A 27,772-nucleotide genomic window follows, 5' to 3' on the forward strand; every position below is an offset into this window, starting at 1 on the left:
TTACAGCATCTAAATACATTTGTAAATCTGGCCTTTTGTCTTTATATAGCATCCAGTAGAGGATCTCAGGTGCCTTATGAGCATTAAATGTTCTCCACATGCCTCAGAGGCGGTCAAACTGGGCCACAAAGGGGTTAACTGAGTTGGTCATGGTCAATGGAAGAGCCATACAGAACCTGTGAATCCCAGTTGCCTCCTCTTCCCACTAGATAATGTTGATGAAGCTGTGTAGAAGGTCAATGGGGACGTTCGGCTCAAACTGATCTGCCCAGAATGATCTCAGTTCCTGTTCATGGGACATGAGCAAGAGGGGGTAAAATGAGGTAGAGAAAGAAATAGCTCAGGCAAATATTCTGATTGAAATTAATCTCTCCGGGGCAGCAGGAGTTGCCTAAACTGTATTTGAAATGCTGATACTTCAGTAGGGGGCTAACTGTGCCAGTGATCAGACTGATAATTCCTTTTAAATTATTGTTTTACCTCACTCCATTCAATTACTCAAGTTATTTTGTTATCCCACAGATCTGTCTGTTAATGTCAACAAAATGATTATAGGCTGCAACAGCGTCAAGATGTTTCACCCACAGGAACGCTGGTAAAATGTTTATGGCACAACATGTTGAAAAGTGCATTTGATGTGTAAATGTCAAGCGTAATCAGCTTCTTGTCACTAGAAACAAAAAGTGGCACAATCACTGCCCCTAAAATGTCACACACGGAACTAAAGAGCTACTCTATTGCCGGTCACGTAAACCATCATGTAAATGGCCAACTTTTTTGTGAGTAATTTCCTAAAGAATCCTCTGTTATTACAGCTATTTGCTAGATAGTGTTGGGCAGAATGTTTGATTTGCAACAATTTCAGTGGAGAGTGCTGAGTTCTTCCTCTGATATAGGTAGTGTTGCAGAAGACACGGAAGTTTTTATACAAGAAAAGGGGCAATTTAGGACAGCAAATTTGAACACAAACCAGCCTCTTTTACTGGTGGAGCAAGCATCCACTTTCGAATGAATGAAAATACAAGTCTCCCATGACATGCTACATTTTAGACACCTGCCAGGAGGCCTTTGCTAAATGCCACAGGGGTGGTCCTAGCCTGGCTACCTCCTTTGTTTTTAGACCCTCTTCTGATATGCTTTAATAATAATCATAGCGCTTACACTGTGTAGTCCTTTATATATTTAAACTACTGCACAAACACTAGTCAATGAATCCTTGCACCGTCCCTGTAAGATAGGTTCAGCAAATATTATCCCTATTTGATGAGGAAACTGCAGCAGAGAGGTGAAATGACTTGTTCAAGGTCACACAGGTCAGTGGCAGAACCAGGAACAGAGCTCAGGATTTCTTGACTTCCAACTTTGGGCTCAGTCCTTGGCCCCACCACCTCCCAACCTGCTTTAAAAATGAACTGCAAAGGGCTTCCTACCAGTCTGGGCCAAGCAAGTGCCTCAGCTCTCCTTCAGCATCTTCTGTAACTGGAGGAATCTCTGCTTGCCTTGCAGAGTCTTCTGCCTCTTGCACTTACTTGGAATAGCAGTTGTGTTCACTCTTCCTCCATCTGTTGTGATATTGTTGGGCACAACTGGCTCTTACCTGTGGCAGCTCCTGTAATTCAGATGCAATGGAGCTCTTGATAGCTCTTCTTGTGGTTTCCTGCTTACAAAATTCCGATTGTAACTCTGAGGATTTTCCTCCTCCACTTTGGGGGCACATATCATACCATTTTGCCCTCTCTTACGGTATCTTTAGTAAAAGCCAGGCAATGTACCAGCAGAAACATTCCCTCAGCTGCCCTTGATCTTGATTAATCCCTTTGCACTGGAGTGTTAGGATCCGTCTCCTCTACAGACTTCTAGCTCCATCTATTCTATGTTGGAACTCTCCAGGGGGAGAAAATAAGGCATCAATCAGATTTTCTGGCCTTGTACAAAATAAAGTCATGAGTTCTTTTGAATTTAAATGGCAACTCCTTGAAGCCCACTAGGGGCTTCTCCACTGTCAATCTAAATAACGTGAAAGTTGCTCAGATACCATGGTGAAGGGCTGTACAAAATCCTACAATAGATAAATAGATAGCTTTCACAAAGAAACTTTTATGAACTCCCTCTCATGTTTCCAGATGGTTTGCAATCCTGGTTTTATGGCAAAAGAATCTTAAAAAAAAGTTGTTGAAACAAACCAGTTCTGAATGGAAAAGGTATTGAAATCCTGAAGATTTAATTTAATATTTTCATTACATATTTTTGGAACCCTGATTACACCCCCCACCCCCAGGAATTTATTTGCCTAAGAAAAATCATACCATGGATTACAAGATTGCAGGTTAAATCCACTGCTGTGAACTTATTTTTACAGCGCCGACTACACTTGTACAATTTGTAAAATCTTGTAACACCTTAAAGTTTTCAATACTACATCATGGAAGAAGGTACTTATATATGGATGAGCTAGATAGAAGACTCTGGATTTTCTCCTTCTGCTATCTTTTTGGCAAAAAAAGAAAAAAAAGTGGAATCTCCTTCTTTTGAATGTACCTGTAAATAATTTCCTATAAATATTCTATAGTAAGTTCATGGGGTAATCAGAGATACTGCCTCAAATTTGTCCTTCAGTTTAGGTGCAAGGTAAAAAACATTGAGATTGTCTGTAGAGTATAACAACATGAAAAGTTGTGACTAGGGAAATAAAAATAAATTATGCCAAAGATGTGCACATAGTGTACATGGAATTATATCAGTAAAGCCCCCATGAAACATACATGACAGCTAGGACTACATATTAGTTTGCATCTCAAATTTTCCAATACCTCATATTATACCTGGACATTTTGGAACAAAAGTCACTTCAGCCAGCACAGCATAACGATCATAATTTCCAGAAATATTATGATTATTGTATAACAATTCAATTAATAGATCTAACGAAGTGGAGGAGATTTTTTTCAATACAATTGTCACAGTAAGAGAGACCTCCATCTGATTGAAATGTCAGTGTGAATATTGGATAAGATCCCACGTTGCTGCTCATTGATGTTATGGTCTTTTCCAGGCTTTGAATGTAATAAATACAGGAGTTATACTGCTCACTTTCCAGTTAGTCAAATGGAAAAAAAAATAACATAATCAAGTTACAATACACAATTTGATATTATATAGCCTTTTCTTTGTATATATCTATATAATCAAGTAAAAAAAGTTAAAATAGTTGGAAGTAAAAAATGAAAAAATAGCTGATTGTGTTTTTCTTTTTCTTTACAGTGATATGGTAGCAAATACAAGACAAATGCATAATAAACCTTTACATAAGGTGTCTGGTCCCATGTCCAGCAATAGGGCTCAGCGCTCAGCTTGGAGTAGAAACTGAAATTGGTTGAATTTTCTTTGTTTTTGGCTGTAGCTTCTGTAGATGATGTGATGTGAGGAAAACATATTGCAAATATCCATCTCCAAGGTGTTTTACAAAAGACCTAAAACACCAGAGGGTGAAATTTTCCCCTTTGCAGGGAGAGCCAGCACAAGCAACATGCAAGTCCCACTTAAGCTGTCAATAGTGTCTATTCCCTCTTACCATAAAGAGACATAGGTTTTATATTTTTCTTCCCCTCATTCCCTCCAGAGCCATTCAATGCATGCCCCGAGGATTAAATGGGACATAAATGGCCTTTTGCTAGACCTCTGCACGGGGTGAATTTCCCCCAGAATGTTACACTGAAATGTTGATGTGTTCATTGACAAAGCTTGGCAAATGGTCACACCCGAGCCCTATTTTGGCTGTAGAAACGAAAGAAGTATTAGTTCCAGCATAAAATGAGATCAGATGGACATCCAACACAAACAGTATTTCTTTCCTGTTGTCTGCATAATAATAACATCATGTTTGCATATAGAACAGCTTTTGCATTATTGCTCTACTTATAAGAATATAGTAAGGAACTTATAACAGACTTGCACGTTACAAACTTAAGGTTCTTTGGTGAAGAATGAAAAAACAGTATTTTAGCTGAAATACATCTCAGAGAAGTTTTTGCTTTTATCTGTTGATCCTTTGGATTCTCTCACAGAGGAGGGAGAGGTACTGAGTCAGCTTTACCATGGCAACGATGGCAACCCCACCAACCATCATGCATGTTGGCCAGAAAAGCGAGTGGAACAGCACGTTGGAACTGTAAAGTTTGGTTAATATCACATTCTTCTGATTGCCTTCTGGGTCGTAAAAGCACAAGAAGCGCTGGTACTTCCTGAAATTTTCCATTACAACACTCACAAGTGACAGGGCCTCTTCGTAGTTCTTGCCACACTTGGGGATGTAGGAACACTGGGAAGACATTAAAAGGAAAAGAAATGTCTCTAACCAAATACTATTTCACATGAGAAACAGGAAAATCTCCAGCAGAGATTTCATAAGACTACAGTACAATTAAACGAATAGTAAAATAGTCATAGTCGTGGACACAATTATGTGCTCTTTTATAGCGGTTTCCATTTGAGGAACTCAAAGTTCTGTACAAATATTAATGGAGTAATCCTCACCCTACCCTCTTACAGACACTTAGCCCCGGGGAAAGGGAAGCACCAGAATGGAGCAAGCAGGTATTTCATTCCCCAGGGAGGTAGTGGCCAAACCCTGTACATGACCACAAACTGGGAACAGGCAGAAACTCCTTATACATTTCCTTTTTGCACATCCATGCAGAATGTGTCCTGTAATTAGGGGCAGTGGTTCGTCACATGGCCATAGGGTGATCCTGGGTTCCATGATTGATTTGGTCTGTGGGTAGTTCTCTCACACCCCTCTCAGCACTGCTGCATGGCTGAATCTGCCTGCATTGGGAGAACAGCTGTCAGTGGGCTTTGGTTATTAATTAAATTTTATCAAGTGAGATTTACAAAGGAAAAAGACATTTTGATTAAAATGACGTGACCTGTGACTTTTGATTTTTTGAAATATATAAACTTTCATAAACTTTCCCGGCTCTCTTTTATGACTATGCCATGACTTTTCATAACGTCCTGCTGCCCTAATAACAACCCATAGATTAACCTTGTAACAGGATTTGATTGATTCATCGGCGAGTTTATTAGCTGAGAATCTGATTTCCAGTGCAGTAGAGATGCTGGATGGCATTAGCAGATTGCGGCATTAAGGGTACAGCACGTCAGCACTTCTTTTATGAATATTTCATAGAGCAATAGAAACTAGAGATGGAAAAGACCAGAGAGGTCGCTTCTCATCCATCTTCCTGCTAGAGAAGGTTTGTTCCCTCCAGCATATTCTCCAGTGCTTTGCCCACCACGAGGTTTCTCCAATTTCCCAGTAGAATCTCACAGATCACAGCCTGATAGGTTGTACTGTAAGGAAATGTTTCATCTGGGTCAGCCTGCATTTTCCTTTATATCCCATTGCTTCAACTGGCAATTGTAACCCCAGTGTTTGCAGCTCTTGTGATTTTATTGCGAGTCTCGATATTCAGGTTTTGTTCTTAAAGCCCCCTGTGCTGGATTCCTGTGATTAGGTGAGCATCTAAGCCTTCATTTTTTTAAAAAGTAAGTTTCCGGCTCTCATGGTTGTGGAGAAAAGCCTGATGGTATGACCCAAGTACAGCCTAAAGGCTTAAAAAGCAGATGGAAAATAAAGAGAACCCCAAATTTATTATTTAAAATCTCATGATTTTTAAATCGGTCTGATATTTTTAGGGGCCTGACTCATGATTTTTGAATATTTGAGATTGGCAATATATCGCTCTCAGTAATTCCTTTGCATGCTTGGTGTTTACAGCCTTCCAGTATTGTGTTAGCCTGTCCTCCCCCTAACTGCAAATGGAGCCAAGCCATATGGTACATATCTAGCCTTTTTAATGTTATAAGTCCCTCTTTTCATGGGCCAATTCTGTGTAGTTAGTTAGGACTCAATTGTTCTTTTCCAATTTGCCCTGTGGGAGGGTTGGTATGTAGCTGCCCCAACACACCTAGAAAATCTCTAGGCTGTAATAACGCCCCAGAGACCCACAATTCCTTCACTGCTATGGCCTTTGTCCACAGGTAACTGCTTACTACTTCTGAGCTGTGCAGGAGAGAGAATGAGATTAAACAAGGCTCTTTCTATTCTCTGCCCTTCTTCAGCCACTCCCCATCCACTTGCTTGGGGCAAGAAATAGCAGGCACATAGGCTCCTAAACATCTGTGAGGATCTGGGCCTATCTCCCATTGGGAGGATCTGGGCAATAGTGCCCACTTGACTACAGACTCCTGGACCCAAGGTCAAGGGAAGCAGCTCAGAGGCCCTACATAGCCAGACAACACAGGTCATAATCTAGCTCTTAGTTTCCATCCAGTGTTGGTTATAGACAGTGTATAAATGCTCAGCCTGGGAATAACTGTGAATTGAATTTGCTGGACTGGATTCTGGTTATAGAAGGGAATGAGAGAGGGGTGGGGGCTTAGCTTTGTTTGCCTTTTGCTTTAGAAATGCCTAGGTGCTTATATATTCTAGGAATCCCAGAATATTAGTATGCAGATGAATTACAACACCCAGGCCTCCAACTCTATTAAGTCTTTTGATACCAGGGACAGTAGACATACTAACGTTTTGGATTTGCTGTCCAACTTTTAAGATTCAAAGGTTTGGAGAATTCAGATAAGCATCCAGATTTCTGAATGTCTCTCCAAACTGGAGAACTGAACCAGGGGCAAAATTCTGATTTCACCGCCACCACTTTTAAATGTGTGTTACTCTTGATTTGCATCAGTGTAAGGGAGAGCGGTATAATGAGACCTATTAAGTAACCAAACCTCACATTGTCTCTGTGAAATAGGCAATGGAAATACAGAGTCTCATTTACACCACCATAAGGAGTAATTCCATTTATGCTAGTGGAGTTACACTAATGGAAAATTGGTGTCTCTGCAGCCCATCATTTAGGACAGGAAGGGAAGAGCACTGTCCTGTCCAGTGGAACTTGCAGGCTGTATAGGCAGTTGGAATGTCATTACTGGATGTGGAATTCAGCCTGGACACTATGGTTAATGATGCTGCTCTTCTAAAATTTGGTATGGGAACTTTAATGATCATATGGTCTGGTCAGGACCTCAATTTATGTCTCAGACGAACAGTGGAAGAGAGATATGCAGCATGGATCAAAGAAGAGAGCTTTGCTTCTTTGACTCATCGTTAATTCCCACAAAGCCCTTAGCGATTTGAGGAAATACTGTCCCCTGGAGGTGGGACAATGGGAAAAGAGAGTGCAACATGGGTGGCTCACTGGTACTGTCTCTTTCCCAGTACTCATCCGTCAGCAGGTTTAAAGGTAACTGAACTTTTTGTGGGTACCTGCTAGATCCCATTATCATTTCTGAATAACAGTTGATTCAGAACATTGGGGCCTTGGATCAGCACAGCAACCTTGGGCTGTAGCAGAACTGGGAGAAACTTCACAACGTTGGGTAGACTTTTTGCTCCCGTACTGCTCTACCGGTCACATTTGGCACTTAGCCAGATGACCCCCAAAGGGAAGAGGATGGTCTACAAGGGAGAAGGGAGGGATGTGTAAGACAAGGGAATGGTAGCTTTGAGTTAGAATCCCAGCTCTGCCACTGAACTGTCCATGGGCAAAATTTTCTCATAAGTTTAGCTCGTCATTCTTCTGATCATCCTGGCAGCCCTTTTCTGCAGCTGGTTCAGTTTGGACTTTTCTTTCTTGAAATATTTCTAGGAATCATTTTTGGGAAGTTCTATGGCCTCTGTTATACAGAAGGTCCATCTAGACTAGTGGTGGGTAAACTTTGGCCCGAGGGCTGCATCCGGCCCTTCAGATGTTTTAATCTGGCCCTCAAGCTCCTGCCAGGGAGTGGGTTTGAGGGCTTGCTCCGCATGGCTCCCGGAAGCAGTGGCACAGCCCCCCTCCGGCTCCTATGCATAGGGACAGACAGGGGGCTCCGCACACTGCCCCTGCCACAAATGCTGCCCCACAGCTCCCATTGGCCAGCAAACAGGGCCAATTGGATCTGCAGGGGGGTGCATGCAGACGGGGCAGTGCGCAGAGCTGCCTAGCTGTGCCTCCATGTAGGAGCTGGAGGGGGACATCCTGCTGCTTCTGGGAGGAGCTGCTTGAGGTAAGCGCCACCCAGAGCCTGCACCCCTGACCCCCTCCCACACCTCAACTCCCTGCCCCAGTCCAGAGCCCCCACCCGCACCTTGAACTCCTAATTTCTGGCCCCACCCCAGAGCCTGTACCCCCCAGCCAGAGCCCTCACTTCCTCCTGCATCCCAATGCCCAATTTTGTGAGCATTCATGGCCCACCATATGATTTCCATACCCAGATGTGGCTCTCGGGCCAAAAAGTTTGCCCTAAACTAACTGGGCACAATGGTTTGTTCTGGGCTTGGAGGCTTTGATTACAGTGCGATATAACAGTGATTACTGATACATAGTGTCTGTTCCTGACATCACTTATGTTCTGTGGATATAAATCAGGAGTAACCCCAATGGAGAAAAAGAATTAAACTGGTATAGAGAGAGATCAGAATCAGGCCTTTCCAACTGCTTGAAGTACTGCAACACTTCCAAGGCGTAACAGAATGACTCAGTATTTTGAATGGAAGAGACTGCTGATCCTGTTTACTTTCCCCAGAGGCTGTTAGCAGCTGACAGATGAGAAGAGAGTGCTATGGTTGTAGGATTGACAAGGGGCTAGGTAATAGTCTTTAAAGGCTAGAAATAAAATATGCACAGGGAGAGGAATGAAAAATCTTGTGTGAACTTCTGGGGAGATTAAAATAGCGCAATCGACACCCATTGACTTCCTGTTGATTCTGATCAGAAACCGACAGGAGTGCATTATATATCTCAATATAAATTGCATCTACTCCTTTCCTTAACCTTTTGGGAAGACAGCTATTTTAGATAGTGAGTCTTCTAGAGTAATCATTATTTCAAATCAAAGTGCATTTTCTTCAGTCTGAGTTAGGGAGAGAAGTGGAGAGCGTGGCTGCAGACACTGCAGTGTGTGTGTGTGTGTGTGTGTGTGTGTGTGTGTGGTGGGGGTGTGCAGTGAGCTGGAAAGATTATGCAGGTTTAGGCTGACTTTTGGAAGGTCACTTGTGTTGACCTTCTGGAATGTAAGTGCAGCTCTTTTCATAGTGTTGTCAGTAATGTTTGGAATCAGGGAGGCAGCAGCATGTTTTTTTTTTATGGGTGAGTAGTGGAGGTGGATCTTAGCAATATGATGAGGTGGGAAGAAATTGACCACCAGGACTCTGTTAGCGCATAGAAAAATCAAGCACTCTCATGTACACTTCCTCTCTCCTGTGCATGAGGCCCCTCTCCAACCTGTTGAATGGATGGCAGCTTGTCAGGTCTAGCAGTGGGGAATTCCCATCAGCCATTCCTAGCCTGCCTCTCACAGCAGCAGTATATATTATTGCTTGCTAGGTGTCTACAGATGAGGTTATAAATACAGAGGAAAAACAAGGTGGGAAGGGTACATAAAGAATTAGAGATAACAAGAAAGGGGCATGACCCTTCATTTCAGAACCAAAACTAGTATCAGAAACATGAGAAATATTGCACATGGGGTGAAATGGCTTAGGAACCTTGGGATCCTGAAAGCACATTGGCTTGTATTTTTCCTAGTCTGAGGGACCAGTATCCAGATAAAATTATGGGATGCCTTGAACCACAGTGATGGAAATTAATGCTGTTTGCCAATGCTGGAGCGTATAGCAGGGTCTTCTAGCCTTGGTGTTTCATAAGAGAATGGCTCTCCACTGGGCCAGTCAGCACCCAAGACCAACACTGAGGTGGTAGTGTGCTCCAGTAGAGAGGGCATCAGTCTGGGAATCAGAAAACTGGGCTCTAGCATTGATTTCCTGTGTGACCTTGGGCAAATCACAGCTTCTCCAGCTGTAACGTGGGGATAATGATGCTTTGAAATCCAAGGGATGCTATGCTAAGTATTAATATTACTTAATGCAGGTTTCTTCCAGCACTATATGGGAGAAGGGAGTGGTTTATATGCCTGCTCTAGGGGGAGAGTCGATACAACTTTTGTAAATGGACATTATGCCTCATCGATCTATTTGAATTCTTTGAGAGGCTGACAGGACAAGGGTGATCAGGTTCATATAGTGTACTTGAACTTTCAGGAAAGCCTCTGACAAGGTCCCTCACCAAAGTCTCTTAAGCAAAGTAAGCTATCATGGAATAAGAGGGGAGGTTCTCTCATGGATCAGTAAATAGTTAAAAGATAGGAAACAAAGGGTCGGAATAAATGGTCAGTTTTTACAGTGGAGAGAGGTAAATAGCGGGGGCCCCCAAAGATCTGTACTGGGACCAGTGCTGTTCAATACATTTATTAGTGATCTGGAAAAAGGGGTAAACAGTGTGGTGGCAAAGTTAGCAGATGACACAAAACTACTCAAGATAGTTAAGTCCAAAGTAGATTGTGAGGAGTTACAAAGGGATCTTACAAAACTGAATGATGGGGCAACAAAATGGCAGATGAATTTCAGTGTTGATAAATGCAAAGCTATGCACATTGGAAAACATAATCCCAACTCTACATACAAAATTATGGCCTTTGAATTAGTTGTTACCACTCAAGAAAGAGATCTTGGATAATTGATAGTTCTCTGCAAACATCTGCTCAATGTGCAGCAGCAATCAAAAAAGCTAACAATGTTCTGAACCATTAGGAAAGGGATAGATAATAAAACAGAAAATATCATAATGCCACCATATAAAGCCATGGGTATGCCCATACCTTGAACGGTGCGTGCAGTTCTGGTCACCCCATCTCAAAAACAATATATTAGAATTGGAAAAAGTGCAGAGAAGGGCAACAAAAATGATGAGGGGCACGGAGCAGCTTCCATGTGAGGAGAGATTAAAAAGAGTGGGACTGTTCAGGTTGGAAAAGGGACGACTAAGGGGGGATGTGATGGAAGTCCATAAAATCATGACTGGTGTGGAGAAAAAGTGTTATTTACCCCATCATGTAACACAAGAACCAGGGCTCACCCGATGAAATTAATAGGTAGCAGATTTATAACAAACATAAGGAAGTATTTCTTCACACAATGCACAGTCAACCCATGGAACGCATTGCTGGAGATGTTGTGAAGGCTAAAAGAATAAATGGGTTCAGAAAAGGATGAGATAAATTCATGGAGGATAGGCCCATCAATTGCTATTAGCCAAGTTAGTCAGGGACACAATCCCATGCTCTGGGTGTCCCAAAGCCTCTGACTGCCAGATGCTGGGATTTGATGACAGGGGTAGATCACTTGATAATTGCCCTGTTCCGTTCATTCCCTCTGAAGCATTGGGTATTGGCCATTGTTGGAAGACAGGATACTGAGCTAGATGGACCATTGGTCTGACCCAGTATGACAATTTTTATGTTCTTATGAGATGACAGCCAGGTCTACACTTAAAATGTAGGTCAATATAATCACTCCCCTGAGTGATGTAGCTGTGCCAAACTAACCCCCAGCATAGATGCAACTGGGTTGAGAGAAGAATGCTTCCATCAGCCTACTTACTGTTACCTGGGGAGGTGATGTTTCCACAGTGATGAAAAAACCCCTTCCATCAAAGTAGGCTGCATCTTCACTACAGGGCAATGCCATCATAGCCTCCACAGTGCAGATATGGCCAGCACATCTACTGTGGCCTGTGGTTGTAGCCTAGCATTGTGCCTTGTGACCCAGACACCCCTCCCTATAGGGCATCTCAGTATTATAATGACTCAGACCTTCCTAAATATATCAGTCTGGCCACTACAGGATCAGACTCTGGCTTTTGTACTTCACCGTTGTCTGGGACCAATGTTTTAGCTTCCCAGCACAGACTGATGACAAAAGAGGGAAGAAAATGAAGTGGTTACTGATCGCTAGGTAAGAATCACAGTTATATACTAACAGGATGTGTCAGTGTGACCCTGACCTCAACTGTAACTGCTATGACTGCACAGCTGTCAGCACAGCAGGGGTGGGTGCATGCCCTGGTTGTGGCCCAAATAATGTAGCCACAGAGCTGTGATGAAGAGAGGACTGCTAACCTGGTAGCAGAGATTTGTTGTGCTGATTTGAATGTGCTGAAACTTGGAGTCTATGTTAATTCCATCAAGTTTCAAGAAGTCTGGTATTTAATAGACATTAATATTGAGGGCCAAGTCCCATTTAATATTGGATTTGGATTCTGATCACAGAACCACCAGTAAATCAGAAAAAAACCCTAGGAATCCTCCTGAGAACAAAATTTAACCTGTAAAACAACCTTGGGCTTGAGAAGTATTAACTGTGCTATATTAGATTAAGGGGAGGCTGTGTTTGGGAGAATTTAAGAATAGATTTAGACAAACAAAAATCTTCAAACGGCAGAGTTTGGAGATTTATACAGAATCCTTTGATTTGTTTATGTGCATTGTAGGACCAAAATGTATTTGAGTTGCTGTAATCAAAATACAGCATGGATTTCACTGGAGTTTGTGCATATATCGCCAGCAAACCAAGTCTCTGCTGTTTACTGGTTAAACTGATCTCTAAGAACCATATTTCTAAAGTAATACTGGATAGAAAATTGGCAGCTGCTGAACTTTACAACAGAAAAAAGGCTGGGGCATTATCCTTTGTTTTACAATTTGATTTGATAGGAACTAGTATCCCAACTACAAGAGTTAATTATCCAACCGAATAACTGGCCTTGTGAAACCATTAAATGCTTTGACTAATTTCAATATCACTTCATCTTAATACATAAAGGTAATTTGGTCAGCTGAACTGTTACCTCAAATAGAAACACAATGGGTCAAATTCTGCCTGGTGTAACTGAATGGGATGTATTTGCAGCTCAGTTTGAACTGGGCCTCTGTTATTGTGTCCAGGTGCATATCATCTGGGGTGTAGTGGAGGGCCCTGGGATGATTTTAACTGCATCCTCAAGTAACTGCAGGTGCAAAATTGGGCTTGCAATAATTTATGCAAATAATTGTGGATGCCAAGATGAAAGGCAGCTCCTGAAGCTCTGACCTCAATCCCCTGCTACATAAAAGCATACAAACAGCCATCTGCAGATAGTCACTCACCACAGTCATGAACATTAAAAAGCCCTGATACACATAGTAATGAGTCACCAGCACAAACACACTCGTAATCTCTGGGAGACATTTGTTATAGTTTCCTGAAGATATTTGATCTGGCTCAGTCCCACTGGATTAAGTTTACTCTGGATTAATAGTGGTGCAGAGAACAATTTTTTGCTCAGGATTTTGAAATAATTTCAGGTATTAATAAAACAGGTGAGTAAAACTGAGCTGGTATAAATGGAGCTATGTTGATTTACACCAGCTGAGAATCTGGGCTGCTATTTTTATATAGTTTTTATCATGACAATATCCCTTCAATACACTTTCAGCATCTTCATGGCACCCAGGGGACCAAATTGCACTTCTTGGTCCATGAGTAACACTCTCCTGACTTCAACTGGGCTGCAGCGGTGTAAGAGAGAGAGTAGAATTTGGCTGCAATGTCCACGATGGAGACCTGTCTACTGTCAGATATAGAGCCTTCACCTACCTCTGTTGCCATGCTGGCTAGACTTAGCTCCACATCGAGAAGGCCACTTCTATTCTCACTACCACAGACGCTGTATTTATTTTGCTAGAGGTGTTAGAGTATAAAGTACAACCATATGAAAAATGTGCATTGACTTGTGCACAGCTCATCTAGAATATCAATGTGACAGACACTCAGGGTGAGATTGTGTCATTAAGTCACTGCCCACATTGGCAGAAGAAGGGGAGGACTGACAGCAGACCAGCAGCATCTCTCAGGGGACACTTTGTCTGCGCAGGTCCATCTGCACGAGAGACACACAACAGTGATATGTGCTATACCTTTCTAACAGGGTGTAACACGTAGTCCCTCTGGCAGTCAGCAACCAACTCCATAGCTATTCACTCCAGGCCAGGATTTGGGGGGACCCTGCATGGTTACGCTAACCTTTTGTCTATACTGCATTTTGGAGCCTGCGGGAGCGAGCCTTCCAGCCTGGTTTGACAGCGAGTGGGGCTCACACTAGGAATCTAAAAATAGCTGTGTAGACAGACCTTTGAAGTCAGCTTGGGCTGGACTGTGGCCTCTGAAGCCAACCTCCCTCCCTAAGCTTCAGAGCCTGACCTGCAACTTCAAAGGTCTGTCAACCCGGCACGGGAGGTTTGCTACCATGGACTTCAAAATGCAGTGTAGACATACCTTAAGTTGCCAGGCTAACACAGCACCAGGGAGAACCACAGGGTTTGTCTGTATCCAGGAGCCTCAGTAAAAAATCCTCTATAATCATTAAAATCTGTTCTCTACCATGAGAGACTCTACACACCCCATCGTCTGTACTGATTCTACTCTACCCCATCACTCCTCTTGGGGTTTCTAGCACCGTGTCTGTGCATGAATTTCCTAGGCCTGGTACATCGGGAGTGTGAGGACTGAAGCTGTACCTGACTCCTTCACAGGAGGGAATGTTTGTGCAGAATGAGGCATAATCCACCCCACAGCACTTCAACAAAAGAGTTCAGCTAACACAGCTGATTCTGCTGCCACTGCTGAACATTTACGAAGGAGGAATACAGATCTACTGGGAGACATAAGGCAGGGGCTGGAAGCCTCTTTACTTTAACACAGAAAATGGATACTGCAAAATGAACAGCCCTCTAGAAATCCATTTGAGATGGAATTTGTTCCATGTTCCTACCTCAGAATTAATTTTCATCGTCTCTTCAGTGTGGTAAAGTAGGAGCTTTTGCCCAGAAGAAGTTAAGTTAACATACACCTGTAGGCAGGGGTACTGAGAGATTTTCCAGCAGTCTGGACCACAGCTAAATGAGCAGTTAAATGATTCTGTGATGGATGCATTGAGGAGTGTGCACTGAGCCTCTTCTGTCCAAACACTAGGTAGAAAAGAGACAGGTTAGACAAATCACAGCAAAAATGGGCAAACAAAGTAGTAAACAGAGCTGGGTGTTACCTTCAGGGATATAAAGAAAAGGAGTACTTGTGGCACCTTAGAGACTAACAAATTTATTTGAGCATAAGCTTTCGTGAGCTACAGCTCACTTCATTGAATGCATTCAGTGGAAAATACAGTGGGGAGATTTATATACACAGAGAACATGAAACAATGGGTGTTACCATACACACTGTAACCAGAGTGATCACTTAAGGTGAGCTATTACCAGCAGGAGAGCGGAGCGGGGCGGGGGGACGGGGACCTTTTGTAGTGATAATCAAGGTGGGCCATTTCCAGCAGTTGACAAGAACATCTGAGGAACAGTGGGGGATGGGGGAGGGAAGATAAACATGGGGAAATAGTTTTACTTTGTGCAATGACCCATCCACTCTCAGTCTCTATTCAAGCCTAAGTTAATTGTATCCAGTTTGCAAATTAATTCCAATTCAGCGGTCTCTCGTTGGAGTCTGTTTTTGAAGTTTTTTTGTTGAAGAATAGCCACTCTCAGGTCTGTAATTGAGAGACCAGAGAGACTGAAGTGGTCTCCAAGAACAAAAACCTTGATTATCACTACAAAAGGTTCCCCCCCACTCTCCTGCTCATAATAGCTCACCTTAAGTGATCATTCTGGTTACAGTGTGTATGGTAACACCCGTTGTTTCATGTTCTCTTATGTATAAAAATCTCCCCACTGTATTTTCCACTGAATGAATCCGATGAAGTGAGCTGTAGCTCACGAAAGCTTATGTACAAATAAATTTGTTAGTCTCTAAGGTGCCACAAGTACTCCTTTTATTTTTGTGAATACAGACTAACACGGCTACTACTCTGAAACCCTTCAGGGATATGGAACTGTAAGTCTTTAGGGGAGAAGCTCTTTCATGAGACTGTTGCTTACAGGGTGGACTTACATTCTCAGTACAGCTCATCCATCATAGAATGGATTATTATTCTGTAGCATGTGAAGGTAATGTCTCAGGAATTCAAATATAGTGGTTTCACATGCATGTAATGACAACACACTTGGGTGGGTTGTTAGCAGTAGGGATTTAACCTGGTCTCTTAACCAAGGCTCTAGCAGATTAATCAATCTCTAATTGGCCTAGCCACCACTAGAGGGAGACAGAGCACCACACTGACTGGGCATGGGCATATGTTATGTTCTTCCATAGAGAAAAAGCAGACAGGAACTTTTAGTTTGTAGAACATTTATTTGAGATTAAAGGGAACTGAGAAAGCTAAGAACAAATGTAAAACATGCCTGGCAGACACCATGGTCTGCACGGCTCACTCATTAATGGCAGCCATCTTGAATTAACTCGGAGAGTGCACTCCTCAAGGCCGAGTAGGAGGACCAATTCACTCTTAAAGGTGAAGTACTTAGAAAGTACTTAGAAAATACCTTCACGGTTACAGAGACCCATTGTGCCCTCCACCACCATATGGAATGCTACTTGTCAGAATACTTTTTCTTCTGGTACAGTCTCTCTAGGTTTTGAAGACGATAAATCACTTTGAGAAATCATTCTGGAGAATTTCTGGCCTATCTTGGGTGCATAAGAGCCTAACAGGGAGCAATGTACCATCTGAATCCTCCTGATAGGTACTGCATCATGAACCTTATTTCTACTAAAAAGAAAAGGAGTACTTGTGGCACCTTAGAGACTAACAAATTTATTTATTATTAAATTTATTAATAAATGTGTTAGTCTCTAAGGTGCCACAAGTCCTCCTTTTCTTTTTGCGAATACAGACTAGCACGGCTACTACTCTGAAACCTTATTTCTACTGAGATGGAAATAAGAAAATACAATCTATGACTAGGCTTTTCTTAGGGACAAAGATCACTGGAGTATCACAACTGACAGCTATTCAGGGAATTCCATTAGTGTCCAGAGGGGGTCCCCCTCTCCCATTGGTCTTCCTCTGAACCTTGCTAGGAGCCCCAAGATGTTCTGGCACCTTTCATGCTTACATTGCAAAGGCTGTCCTATCTTTCAGCCACAGAAGGGCTGGGACATAGCTCCTTTGAGAACATGTCAACCCTTCTCCCTGATATAGCAAAGTATTCCCAAACTCTGCAAGCTGTGGACCAAGTATGAATCAGGGTTTGTCTACACAGGGAACTCAGGAAAGTTAATCTGAATTAACTAAAGATGTGACAAGATTATATGCTAAGTGATTTAAATGATCTCCTGGATAATTCTCTTACTAAGTATTTTGCTCTGGTAACAATTATAGTTGTAGGTTCCATGTATTAAAAATGGTTGATAATTAAAGTTCAATTATGGCATGATAATTCTGTTAATGATTATGAAAAAGTGTAGGATTTTTGCCCATCAGAGCAAGATATATTTTGGTGGTGGTGGTGGTTGGGGAATTGTTCTCTTTAAGGGGTGTGGCCTAATGGCTATTGCAGGAGAAATGATAGAGACTCCTGGGATCTATTCCTGGTTCCTTCACTTTTATTTCTCTGTACCTTATTTTATCCATGTATAAAAGGGTTATAATTGCATCTATCTCACAGCTGAGTTTTGAGGCTTAGTTAATTAATATCTTTAAAGTGCTTTGATATCCTTGGACAATATATCCTATAGCTCCTGATCTTTCCAAAAAAGCAATGTTGACATTAACAGCCTCCATAATTGACAATGATATTGCTAAGGAGGTCTGGGAGAGAGAGTGATTTTGAAATGTAAACACTCTTGGATGTTTAAACAGGCTTGATCTCTGTCTCTAAAGTTTAAGATCTATCTGGATTTAAAAAGGGATGAATAATTTTATGCCTGGAAATAAAATGCAGGGCAACTAATCCTCATGCATCAGTGCTCATCCTGAGCATTGCAGAGGTCAGGAAGGGATAGTTTCCTGCAGGTACAGGAAGCGATGTTTCCCCTGCTTCCTCTGCAGAATCAGGTATTGGCCACTGGCAGAGGTAGGATATTGGGCTTGATGGACTGATGGTCCAATCCAGAATGGCACATTCTTTGTTCCCATGTCTTCATGGATCAGAATAGAAAAGCATTGCTGACAACTCCATCACAAGTCTAGGATGGAGTCTAAGTACGGCTCATGCTTGAAAGTTACTCTGAAGCACAGCCAGTGACTCAGAGGGCAAATTTTCTGGTCCTTAGCTAAGAAGGGAAGCTGTGGAAGGACATCAGAAAAATTACGTGCAGTATAATAACTATGAAAGATGATGTCTCACTTCTAGCAAATTACTATATTTCAACAGGATTTCACTTGTTAAAATGAAGGAATTAGCTTACATGAGAACTAAATGCTAAATAAAATAGCATGATCCCTTTTCCAAATTAAACTTCCATTTTTCATTTGAAAGGGTATTGTTTCTCTAGGCCACTGAATATTACTGCTGCTCCCTGCTGATACTTACAGTATCATATCCCTGAATAGATGGGGCTCAATTTTACAGCAATAGCCACTCCATGGTTTATGGACTCCAGGAGGCCACAGATCAGTTGTTAAAGATATTACATAAAATCTATATTGTGAGGGAGAAGGTGTTTTCAGAATCCAAAACTGTTCATTTTCCTCCCACTCTAATTAAACAAAAAGAAAAGGAGTACTTGTGGCACTTTAGAGACTAACAAATTTATTTGAGCAAATTTATTTGTTGCATCCAATGAAGTGAGCTGTAGCTCACGAAAGCTTATGTTCAAATAAATTTGTTAGTCTCTAAGGTGCCACGAGTCCTCCTTTTCTTTTTGCGAATACAGACTAACATGGCTGCTACTCCGAAACCTCTACTTAAACAGTGACAAATCTAAAACAGGTGATCAGCACTGATTCTGCTCTTGCTTACACCAGTACAACTCACCTGTCTGCAGTGGAGTTACTCCTGATTTAAACTGGTGTAAGTTAGAGGAGAATCAGGCCATCCTGATTAAAGGGCAGCATGAGGAGAAGAGAAATCATTAAAAGGTCAAAGCAGGGAGGGAAATGAAATCAGCCGAACCAGAAATTCCAGGAACAGTGTAACCATAATAAATATACCTCTGCATGTATGACCGCAGCAGCGTAATTCCCAGGAGGAAGTACATCATAATGGAGCACACCATCATAGTCAATCCTAGGAGTATGGCCCGATCTTCTCCTGCTTTCAGAGCTGTGACTGTTTTCCTTTTGTCCAGTAGATCGTGATCCCTGATTTTTTGGTAAATATTTCTGAGGTTGAAAATAATACATTCTTATGTGAAGTTCGTATTTAATCAGTGAACCCTCTAAAGGGTGGGTAGTTCCACCACCACTTCCATCTCATGGGTGAGAAGAGTTCCTCAGATGTCCTTTTCAGTGGATTCATTCTGACCTGGCAGGGAATTAATTCACTTCCAAAATATTTTACAGTCATTCCTGAAAAGGTAAAATCCTTGTATTGCAAATATAAACATTTGGACACTTGGGCCAGCTCAGTAAATCCATTTCTGATGTATCATCAACTCCAGTGGAATTACTCCACAGTTGAATTTTGACCCATTAACTCCAACTCTTGCCCCATTCCCCTGAACATTATTAGGCATTTTGCTGGGTGTTTTCTTCAGGGCTAAGTTCATTATAGTAGCCAGGCCAGAAGACAATATTCACCCAAAAATGTCTGAGGGGACCTCATAACACATTCTTTCTCATTTGCCTATGGGTTAGTAAAGGAGTCTGGTTCAAAGCACATGGACGACAATGGAAGTCTTTCCATTGACTTCCATGGTCTTTGGATCAGGCCCTTATTTTCTATTTTTGAAATATAACTCATGGGAATACCTCTTACACATTACAATTAATACCCTATCTGAAAATTATCCACCAAAGTTACTTTTCCCCTGCAATTAAGAAAAATACAATAAACTATTCTCCCCTCCAGCTGAGAAAGTCCTTTTCACTTCCTATGTCCTTTCATCTCCAGGCCTTTGATGATTCAAAGGTCACGGGGACAGAGTGACAGGGGAGGGATGTACTTGAGTACATTTCAAACACACTCAAACTTTGTGGGTTTAAAATGTACTTACAAACCTGAAGCTGATCATAAGCTCCTGTGTTTTTTGTTAAGATTCTTTTGAATCTTCCAGGCAGCACCCGATGCATGTAAGCCGCATACCTTTGAGCCTGGGCACCACCATAAAATGGCCATAGTAGTACCACCCGGAAGTAGTTCGTCTTCTACTGTCTGCAAAATGGCAGGTGAGCAGCATCAGGATGAGCATTATTTTGGGTTCTAACAAACCTGCAACTCATCTAAGCTAAAACTATCACATTTCACTTGTTCTTATTAAAAAAACCCAGTAGCATGTAATCTACATTAATAGATCAAACAATGCAATTTCCAACAGCGTTGCTACTACATACAGGGATAATACTGCAGTCATTTTAAAAAGAATGGTTTTGATGGAAAATCATAAATGGGACCTCCAGGTCCACTAGTAACAGGAAAATAATTTTTACCACAGGTCCCCAAACCTTTGCAATACTTTTGATGAATCTAAATGGAGTTTGAGTTTAGAGTGAGAACCAAAACCATAAAAGGCACATGAGGTTTGGTGTTTTGTAGCAAAAGTTTTGCCCAGATCTTGCTAGAAATTCTCAAACATTTCAACATTCCTAAAATACAATGGGTAAAATCCTGGTTCCAGTGAAGTCAATGGGCATTTTGCCATTGACTTCAATGGGCTAGGATTTCACCCCATCTCTCTAAGTTGCTTCTATTACTTCTGATATGCCAACTGTTTTTTCTTTGAGCTTTTCTAGTCATTACCTTCTCCAAATAACAATTTTCTTTCCCAAGTTTATGAGTTCACTTCTAATTTACTTCCTTAGATTTCCAGGCTTTCTCTATAAAACCTGGTTCCTTAAAGACTTGCTACTATTTCCTTCATTGGAAACTAAACAGTAAATCAGCCTATTGAGATTTTCTATGGTGTTGTGGGGAATCTTTTGTGATTTTATTGGATGCTGTTGCCTTCAAAGAACTGATGTAAAATAATAGTCAAATGTTACACTCCTTCTATTATTTATCAAAATGTATTTAACTTTGATAGCTGCTATTAAGATATGCATTGCTTCCAAATGAAAGCAGGCAGTAAGGTACCAATAGTCATACAGTTCCAGAACACTAGCCAATCACACAGCATGACTTATGTCAGTCTGTAGATGTGAACCAGACGCAGTGCAATCAGTCTCTAATGTCACCAGAACATAAAAGTGATTTAAATGGACGATTTAAAAACAAACAGCTAATTGAAAATAGTTACAAATGTTTCCCATGTGGCCTGTAGCCAAGAAGTGTGCAATGAAAGGTAAAAAGATGGACTATAAGGTATGTTGTAGAAACAATCTACCTACAAGGTGACTGGAAAACTGAGCAGTGTGTGGGAAAAATCTGCCAGTTATGTTTTCAAGACCCCAGGGCCACGGAGAATAAGCATCTGCTGATGAGGTCATGCCAGGAGCATTGACAACTATTTTTCTGTTGCCATTGTTGATGAGAAGCCCTAAAAAAAGATGGAATTTGATGCATTTTATGTGATGTCTTCATTCCCTGAGTTGCTGCTATAAGTGAGTGTGGGTAACAGTTGAACACTGTGCAAATATATGGCTAGACGGTGACTTGAGACACGGATCTGAGAACATGGTGGTGTGTCAGATGCACCAACTCACGCAGCAGCTCCAGGAGATACAGCACTAAGTATGCTCCCCTGCTTCCCCCTTGCTCCAGTGGGTTAATGGGGGAACTTGCTGCTGGTCGAAACCGGCAGCAAATTCTGATGCTCTCCCTGCACCAACCAGAAAGAGTAAGAGGGGGTGGAGCCACGGATCTGTGCACTCCCTACATTCCCTGCCCATCTTTTGCAGTGAAAGCAGTCAGGTATGTAGCACCTGTTTACATCTATGAACCCTCACTCGATGCCTGGGTAGCCTGCACAGTGGCATAATGGGAGATCTTACCCGCCTCTGACTCGCTTGTGTGGGTGTGTAGTCCAAATCACAATCTAACCCATAAACAGCATGTCCTGCCACCAGCAGAAGCACCACTCCCTCATTTCAGCTGGAGTAGCAAAGTTATCTTATGGGGACAACTGTCCTTCAGGTCAACACAGTGGACGATCCTACTAAAATCCACTCTGTAGTATGTGGCTGTGTGATGGAGTGGTTTGGGCATGTATGTAAGATGTGCCTCTCTGCTGGGTGGGATTTGTCAGGTGTGAACCATTAGCACAGTGGAGGAGCTGCTCTCACTGGGCTGATAGAGAGCTATATTTAGGCAGCTGATTTCTGTTCCTGTTGCTGCTTGGATACAATGAGCTCACTATTGCAGTGGGTATAAATGGAGTCACAGATCAGTGCATCCTGGCCATTACATCTTGATGATTCACTCTAATAACTGAGCTCATGTGATAACTCTCCACATGTCTAATTGTTTTCTTTAAAGTCCTAAGCATGAGAACATGGGTTCTCCCAGGTCCTCTCTCTCCCTGTGTACAAAAGAACTTAATGTAAGTGAGCCCAGGTGGACAAAAGGTCTTTGCTTTTCTACTGTTTCTAAGTTGCCATTTCCACCTGATAAATCCCCAGGTTCTCCTGTCAAATTGCTCTCATCTGATGCAGCTCGGATGACTGCACACTCTGACGTGACTACTACGAGCGAAAAATTACACAGGGCTGTGTTGTGTAGGATGGGGGTAGAGCAGAGAGAATCTCTTCCTCTCAATTCCCAGTATCTCTGCAGTGTAGTCAGCACCTTATATGATATCTGAGTCCAGGCAAGAGCTTAGGGAGACCCTATGCAATGAAATTAGGCCTCACAGGCTATGTCTTGGCAGTCTGGGAACTAGAGAGATAAGGAGATATTCAGGGTCTGTCCGAATCTAGTGGCTTGAATAAAGAATCCTGTTTATGTTCATTACAGTCAAGAACTGTTCATTCTCCATCACAAAGGACACTACATCCTCTTAGCTCCAGCCTCAGTGATAGGAGGGGGCCTTGCCAAATGCATCCTTCTATACACTAAGGTCTCAGGGGTCTGGTCTTCGGACTTGAGGGTATGGTCGAATCAGTGCTCCTGTGCATATGCTGAATTTGTCACATACATTAGAGAGGAGTTCATATTATATCTTTTTAAAAGGAGAAGCAGGGTGTGCTAGAGGGATGAATGGCTCAGAGATCCTCTAAACAGCCAGCATTACTCCTCTCCACCCATCTTACATTTTATATGCAAAATCTTGCCCTTACTCAGTATGGCCATGTATGTGCTAATTCCTACATTCTCTCTGGCAGCTGAGAACTCGAGATCCCATCCTGACAGGTGTTGATCGTCTACAACACCCAACACAGTCCTTAGGAGCTGTGGATGGTCCCAAATAGGTCCCAAATTGGCAGGGTCTGGGCACACTGAAGATGTGAGGAATAGAACTCTCAGGATTGCCCCCCTAATTCAAGTCTCCCATACAAAATCTACAATAATCTACCAGCCGAGCTAGAAGGACATACTTTGGATTTTGAGAACAACCACAAATCAGACCAAGAAATCTCATCCTTAATGGGTTTAATGGTTAGTTAATTTAGACACTTGCTAATATGACAGCATGATCATGCGGATGTCAGATGGGAATACACACGTACTTGTATTATTCCAAATGACTTTGAATCCCGATTCAGTTCTCTGATATCACAGTTGTTATGTGGATATCATTCAAATTACCTCATGCCAGGCATCTTTAGTACCTGAAATCCTTGAATGTAGAGGTCAAATCCAAACCTCCCTCTCACCTGCAAGGTTCCTGGTGCTAAACGCTCAGTGACCTTTTGTGCTCAGCAGTGTATGTCCCTTTCATTTATTTAAAAAAAACAACACTCCTGTATGTGGTTGCATCATGTTTGTTGTAATGAGAACTGTAGTAACACAAGCAAACTCAACTGGGGGCCTGATCCAAAGCCCATTGAAGTCTATAGAATGGCTCCCATTGCATTAGATCAGGCCAAACATAGTCACATAAAACCCTCCAAAAAGACATTCCTTAGGTTTGCCAAGCAAAGGAACTTGGGCTAAAAATTATAGAAGACAACTGACAAATGAGCGAGGGCTTAAACAGCCTTCTTTAGGGCTCCCAAAACTTAAAGGGTGACATTTGAAAAAAACAATGTCTAAAACGAGCATGCATTATATGCAGTTTCCGGCCTTAATCCTTCAAATACTTATGCCTGTGAGTAACTTTACATGAGAGTAGCCTACTCAAGTGTAAAGTTGCTCAGGTGCATAAAAATGGTTGCAGGATCGGAGCATTAGGTGCTTATTTTTGAAGATACGTCCTCTCAAAAGTCTGTGGTTGTGGGGTTTTGTTATGGGAGCATCTTATTGCTACATCCCATAACCTCCCTGTATGATGCCTGAAAAACAAATTCCTATGAAGGGATCATTTTTGGGGGTTGTTTCTCTATAATTCACTCCTTATTTGAGATGGTGATTTTGCAGATGACCTTGTATGCACTAAAATCACTGCAAAGCATAGAATTCCTCCTGTTAGCACTCCATTAACTCCTCTCCTTTTGTATTTCTGAGACCGTAGTTGAGATGCTCTGATTTCAGGTTTCTATTCCATCCCATTCACTCTCACAGAATATAATTTATTATTTGCATGGCACTAAGAGCACCTTAGATATGGGTGTACGGAGATGACTGGGAAATTAACCCAGATCCATTGTGTCAAAAGCAGCAATGGTAACTACTATATTGCCAGTTCAATGAAAGCTAGTAAGGGTACTGTTGTATGTGTAATGGCAGCTGCTGATCACAGAAGGCCATTAACTGCTCCCACCGAAGCCAATGGCAAAACTCCCAGTTGATAGAGTGACCATATTTCCCTAATACAGGAATACAGGGCACCTGGTAAAATTAAGGAATAACTACTTGTATTCAAGCGAGTTCAATGGCAATCAATCAGAACTATGCAGTACAAACATTCAAATTAATATCAAGTTGACTGAGTCCCTGTGAAAAAGAAGTACTGCATAATTGGGTTCTTTTTATTTACCTTCTTATCTTTAAGGCTTTAGGGTTCACATGGTGAGAGGTGACACAAACACATACTCCTGTACACCTCTCCCACACAGGGGGGGTGACCGACTGATCCGACCCTCCCTGGCCGATACTCTCCACCCTCCATGCCTGGCGGAGCCCCTGGGACAGACCCACCTCTCCTGGTACCTGGCGCCATGTCTTCCCAAGGCAACACATGGCGGGTGTGTGTGTCTGTGTCACATGTCCCCCTCCGATTTCTGCCAGGGTTCACACCAGAATGTGGCCAGCAGCAGCCTTTTGGCACTGTATGGGGGAGGGAAGGGACAGGAGCTGCTTCCAGCCCCAGGGGAGTGGGGTTGGGGGGGCAAGGATGACTTGGCCTGTGTCTTTGAAGAGCTCATCTCTCTCCTCTCTGCCATCCCCCCAGCTGGAAGCAGCTTGTCCCTTTCTGCCCGCATAGTGTCGCAAGGCAGTTAACACCTCCAGGCTGCTGCTGGCCACCAACATAACCCAGCTGCCTCCTGTGGGCAAGAAGGGGTTAAGCCCTAAGAAAGCATTGTGCACCAGGGCCCAGGGAACCTGACTGCAGAGGTTTCAGCGAACCCAGCCAGAGAGGTGGCTCAGCAGGGGAGGGTGCCTGGAGGATGGAGCAGCCCCATGCTCCCTGGGGGCAGGACCCAGGGCATGCGGGGAGTGAGGGTGAAGAGATGCTAAGCCCCTGCTCGGGGAGCTGCTGTGGAGCCTGCAGGTTTGGGGCATGAGCAGGCTGGAAATTGCTTCCCCTCCTGCCACTCCAGAGCTTAGCTGAGGGGCAGAGAGGCTTCCAGAGGGTGCCAGTGCAGTGCGGGGCTTTAGCACATTCAGGGCTCGGCTCCTCCTGGCCAGTTCCCTGGGCCAGAAGATCTTGGGCTTTCCCGGGGTACCAGCCCATCCTTAGAGGTTTTTAAGGCCCTGCTTGACAAAGCCCTGGCTGGGACGATTGAATTGGGGTTGGTCCTGCTTTGAGCAGGGGGTTGGACTAGATGACCTCCTGAGGTCTCTTCCAACCCTAACCTTCTATGATTCTATGAAGGAACCTGCCGGCCAAGCTGTTGGTGAGCTGAGCACTCAAACCACAGGCTGGTTCTCTGCACAGGACTGGATGAGCCCCGCGCCGGGGCGGAGGGGAGGGATATGGAGGAGCAGCAGGGCTAAGGTGTGTGTGAAGGGGCAAAACAGAGACAGGATAGCGAAAGGAGGAGCACGTAAAGAGCCAATGGGTGGGCAGCCGAGGCGACATGTAACCAGCTGACACCTCTTGCCAGTCTGCACTCACCAGCCACTGCAGCTCACTGTGCACAGCCAGTGCCAGCCAGAAACGGGACTGGGGGGGCAGGGTCCTGCTGGATGAGAGCTGGCATGCAGCGGGGGCTGTGCTGATGGACCAGCGGGGGAGCCGTTGGTTCCAGGCGTTCGAGCTTTGCCCCACCACCAGGCTTGCAAGCCCATCTCCATTATCGGCCACTAGACCGCCCCCCCCCGCTCACCGCTGGTGAGCAGGCAGCTGGCGAGCAGGGATCCAGCCAGCAGCAGGACCCACCAGTACTGATGGGGGAGAGACAGAAAATATGGGAAAATTTGCCTATTTTTTTTTTTTTAAAGTCAGGACACCTGTATACTGGCTTAAATACGGGACTGTCCCTTTAAAAATGGGATGTCCTGTCATCCTACCCCTTGAACTGAATAGAAGTAGCTCTGGGCCCATATTGCTGTTGTTTCCTTATGAAGCAGAATATAATGAATGTAATCAAGGCATACTGTAGACAGTGTCTCACTCCCTCAGACTCCTGAATTGTCTGTGCTGCTGTGTTACAGCGTATAACCGACACTGGATGCAGGTGGTATTGACTGCTGAATAACTACCCAGTGCTGGAAAGAACTGACTGTTTATGTCTCTTTGCAGCATGGTACGGAGGGTCTGATTGTCAAAAGTGCTGAGCACTGACAACATCAGTGGGAGCTCGTGGGAGTTGTGTGGGGCTTATTAAATCAGATCTCCTGTAAATGTCCATAACAAGGCTAACCTTTGACAGCCCTTTCCAATTCTGGGTATAAATACAGAAGAATGTATTTTTTCAGACCAATAAGCATTTAAGGGAGACGTTTTCAAAGGCACAGAGGGCAGTGCCTTTGAAAATGCCATAATCCCACTGGTAGTCAATGGGAATGGGGTGCAAAACTAGCCTCTTTGCCTTTGAAAATCTCCCTCTAAATATTTTACAAAACTACAGCTATATAGGACCAGATTTGCAGAAGAACACAGGCTCCACGTGGGGCCAGATTCTCAGAAGAACTCAGCTCCCATTTAAGCACGAAAATAACTGGGCAGATTTTCAGAAAAGCTCAGTAGGTTTGGTGCAGGTTGAGCACCTAACCCCACAAGCACATTTTCCAAAGCAGAGGCCAAACAGCCACAGTAATATCCCAGTAGAACCCACAGGGGTTGTGGTTGCATTTATCTCTGTTTTAGCTTCAGCGAGGGCTGACTTTTTGTGATTACATTTCATAGCCAGTGCAAGGGGGATGGAGGAGAGAGAAAAAAGGAAGAGAAAAAAGGGAAATGCATCCGACTGGGGGCGAGAAAGGTCGCCTGGCAAATCTCACTACAAACAGAAGAGGTTGAGGCTGAGCACTAGCGAACAGTTGTTCTCTCATCAGTGATATTTAACTTCTTTCATTCCCAACTGAGTGCTGCCTTTGTCTATGG

At 43.1% G+C, this 27,772-nt stretch overlaps 1 protein-coding gene across 6 annotated transcripts in view; it reads right to left on the bottom strand.

Moving 5' to 3' along the window:
- Window positions 1–2,219: 2,219 nt before the first annotated feature.
- The window catches only part of KCNMB2 (potassium calcium-activated channel subfamily M regulatory beta subunit 2), a 244,696-nt gene continuing 219,143 nt past the window's right edge, over window positions 2,220–27,772 (bottom strand). For 4 of the 6 annotated variants that reach the window (XM_038416615.2, XM_038416617.2, XM_038416616.2 and 1 more), the window contains exons 3-5: window positions 19,020–19,190; window positions 14,751–14,946; window positions 2,220–4,318 (exon numbers count right to left, since the gene is read on the bottom strand). In XM_038416615.2, coding sequence (XP_038272543.1) covers window positions 4,034–4,318; window positions 14,751–14,946; window positions 19,020–19,190 — 652 coding nt within the window. In that variant the 3' untranslated portion in view covers window positions 2,220–4,033. The remainder of the gene's footprint in view (window positions 4,319–14,750; window positions 14,947–19,019; window positions 19,191–27,772) is intronic. The other 2 variants (XM_043492483.1, XM_043492485.1) reach the window with 1 other exon arrangement.

This window comes from Dermochelys coriacea, chromosome 9, assembly GCF_009764565.3.
Source record: "Dermochelys coriacea isolate rDerCor1 chromosome 9, rDerCor1.pri.v4, whole genome shotgun sequence".
Classification (NCBI taxonomy): domain Eukaryota; kingdom Metazoa; phylum Chordata; order Testudines; family Dermochelyidae; genus Dermochelys; species Dermochelys coriacea.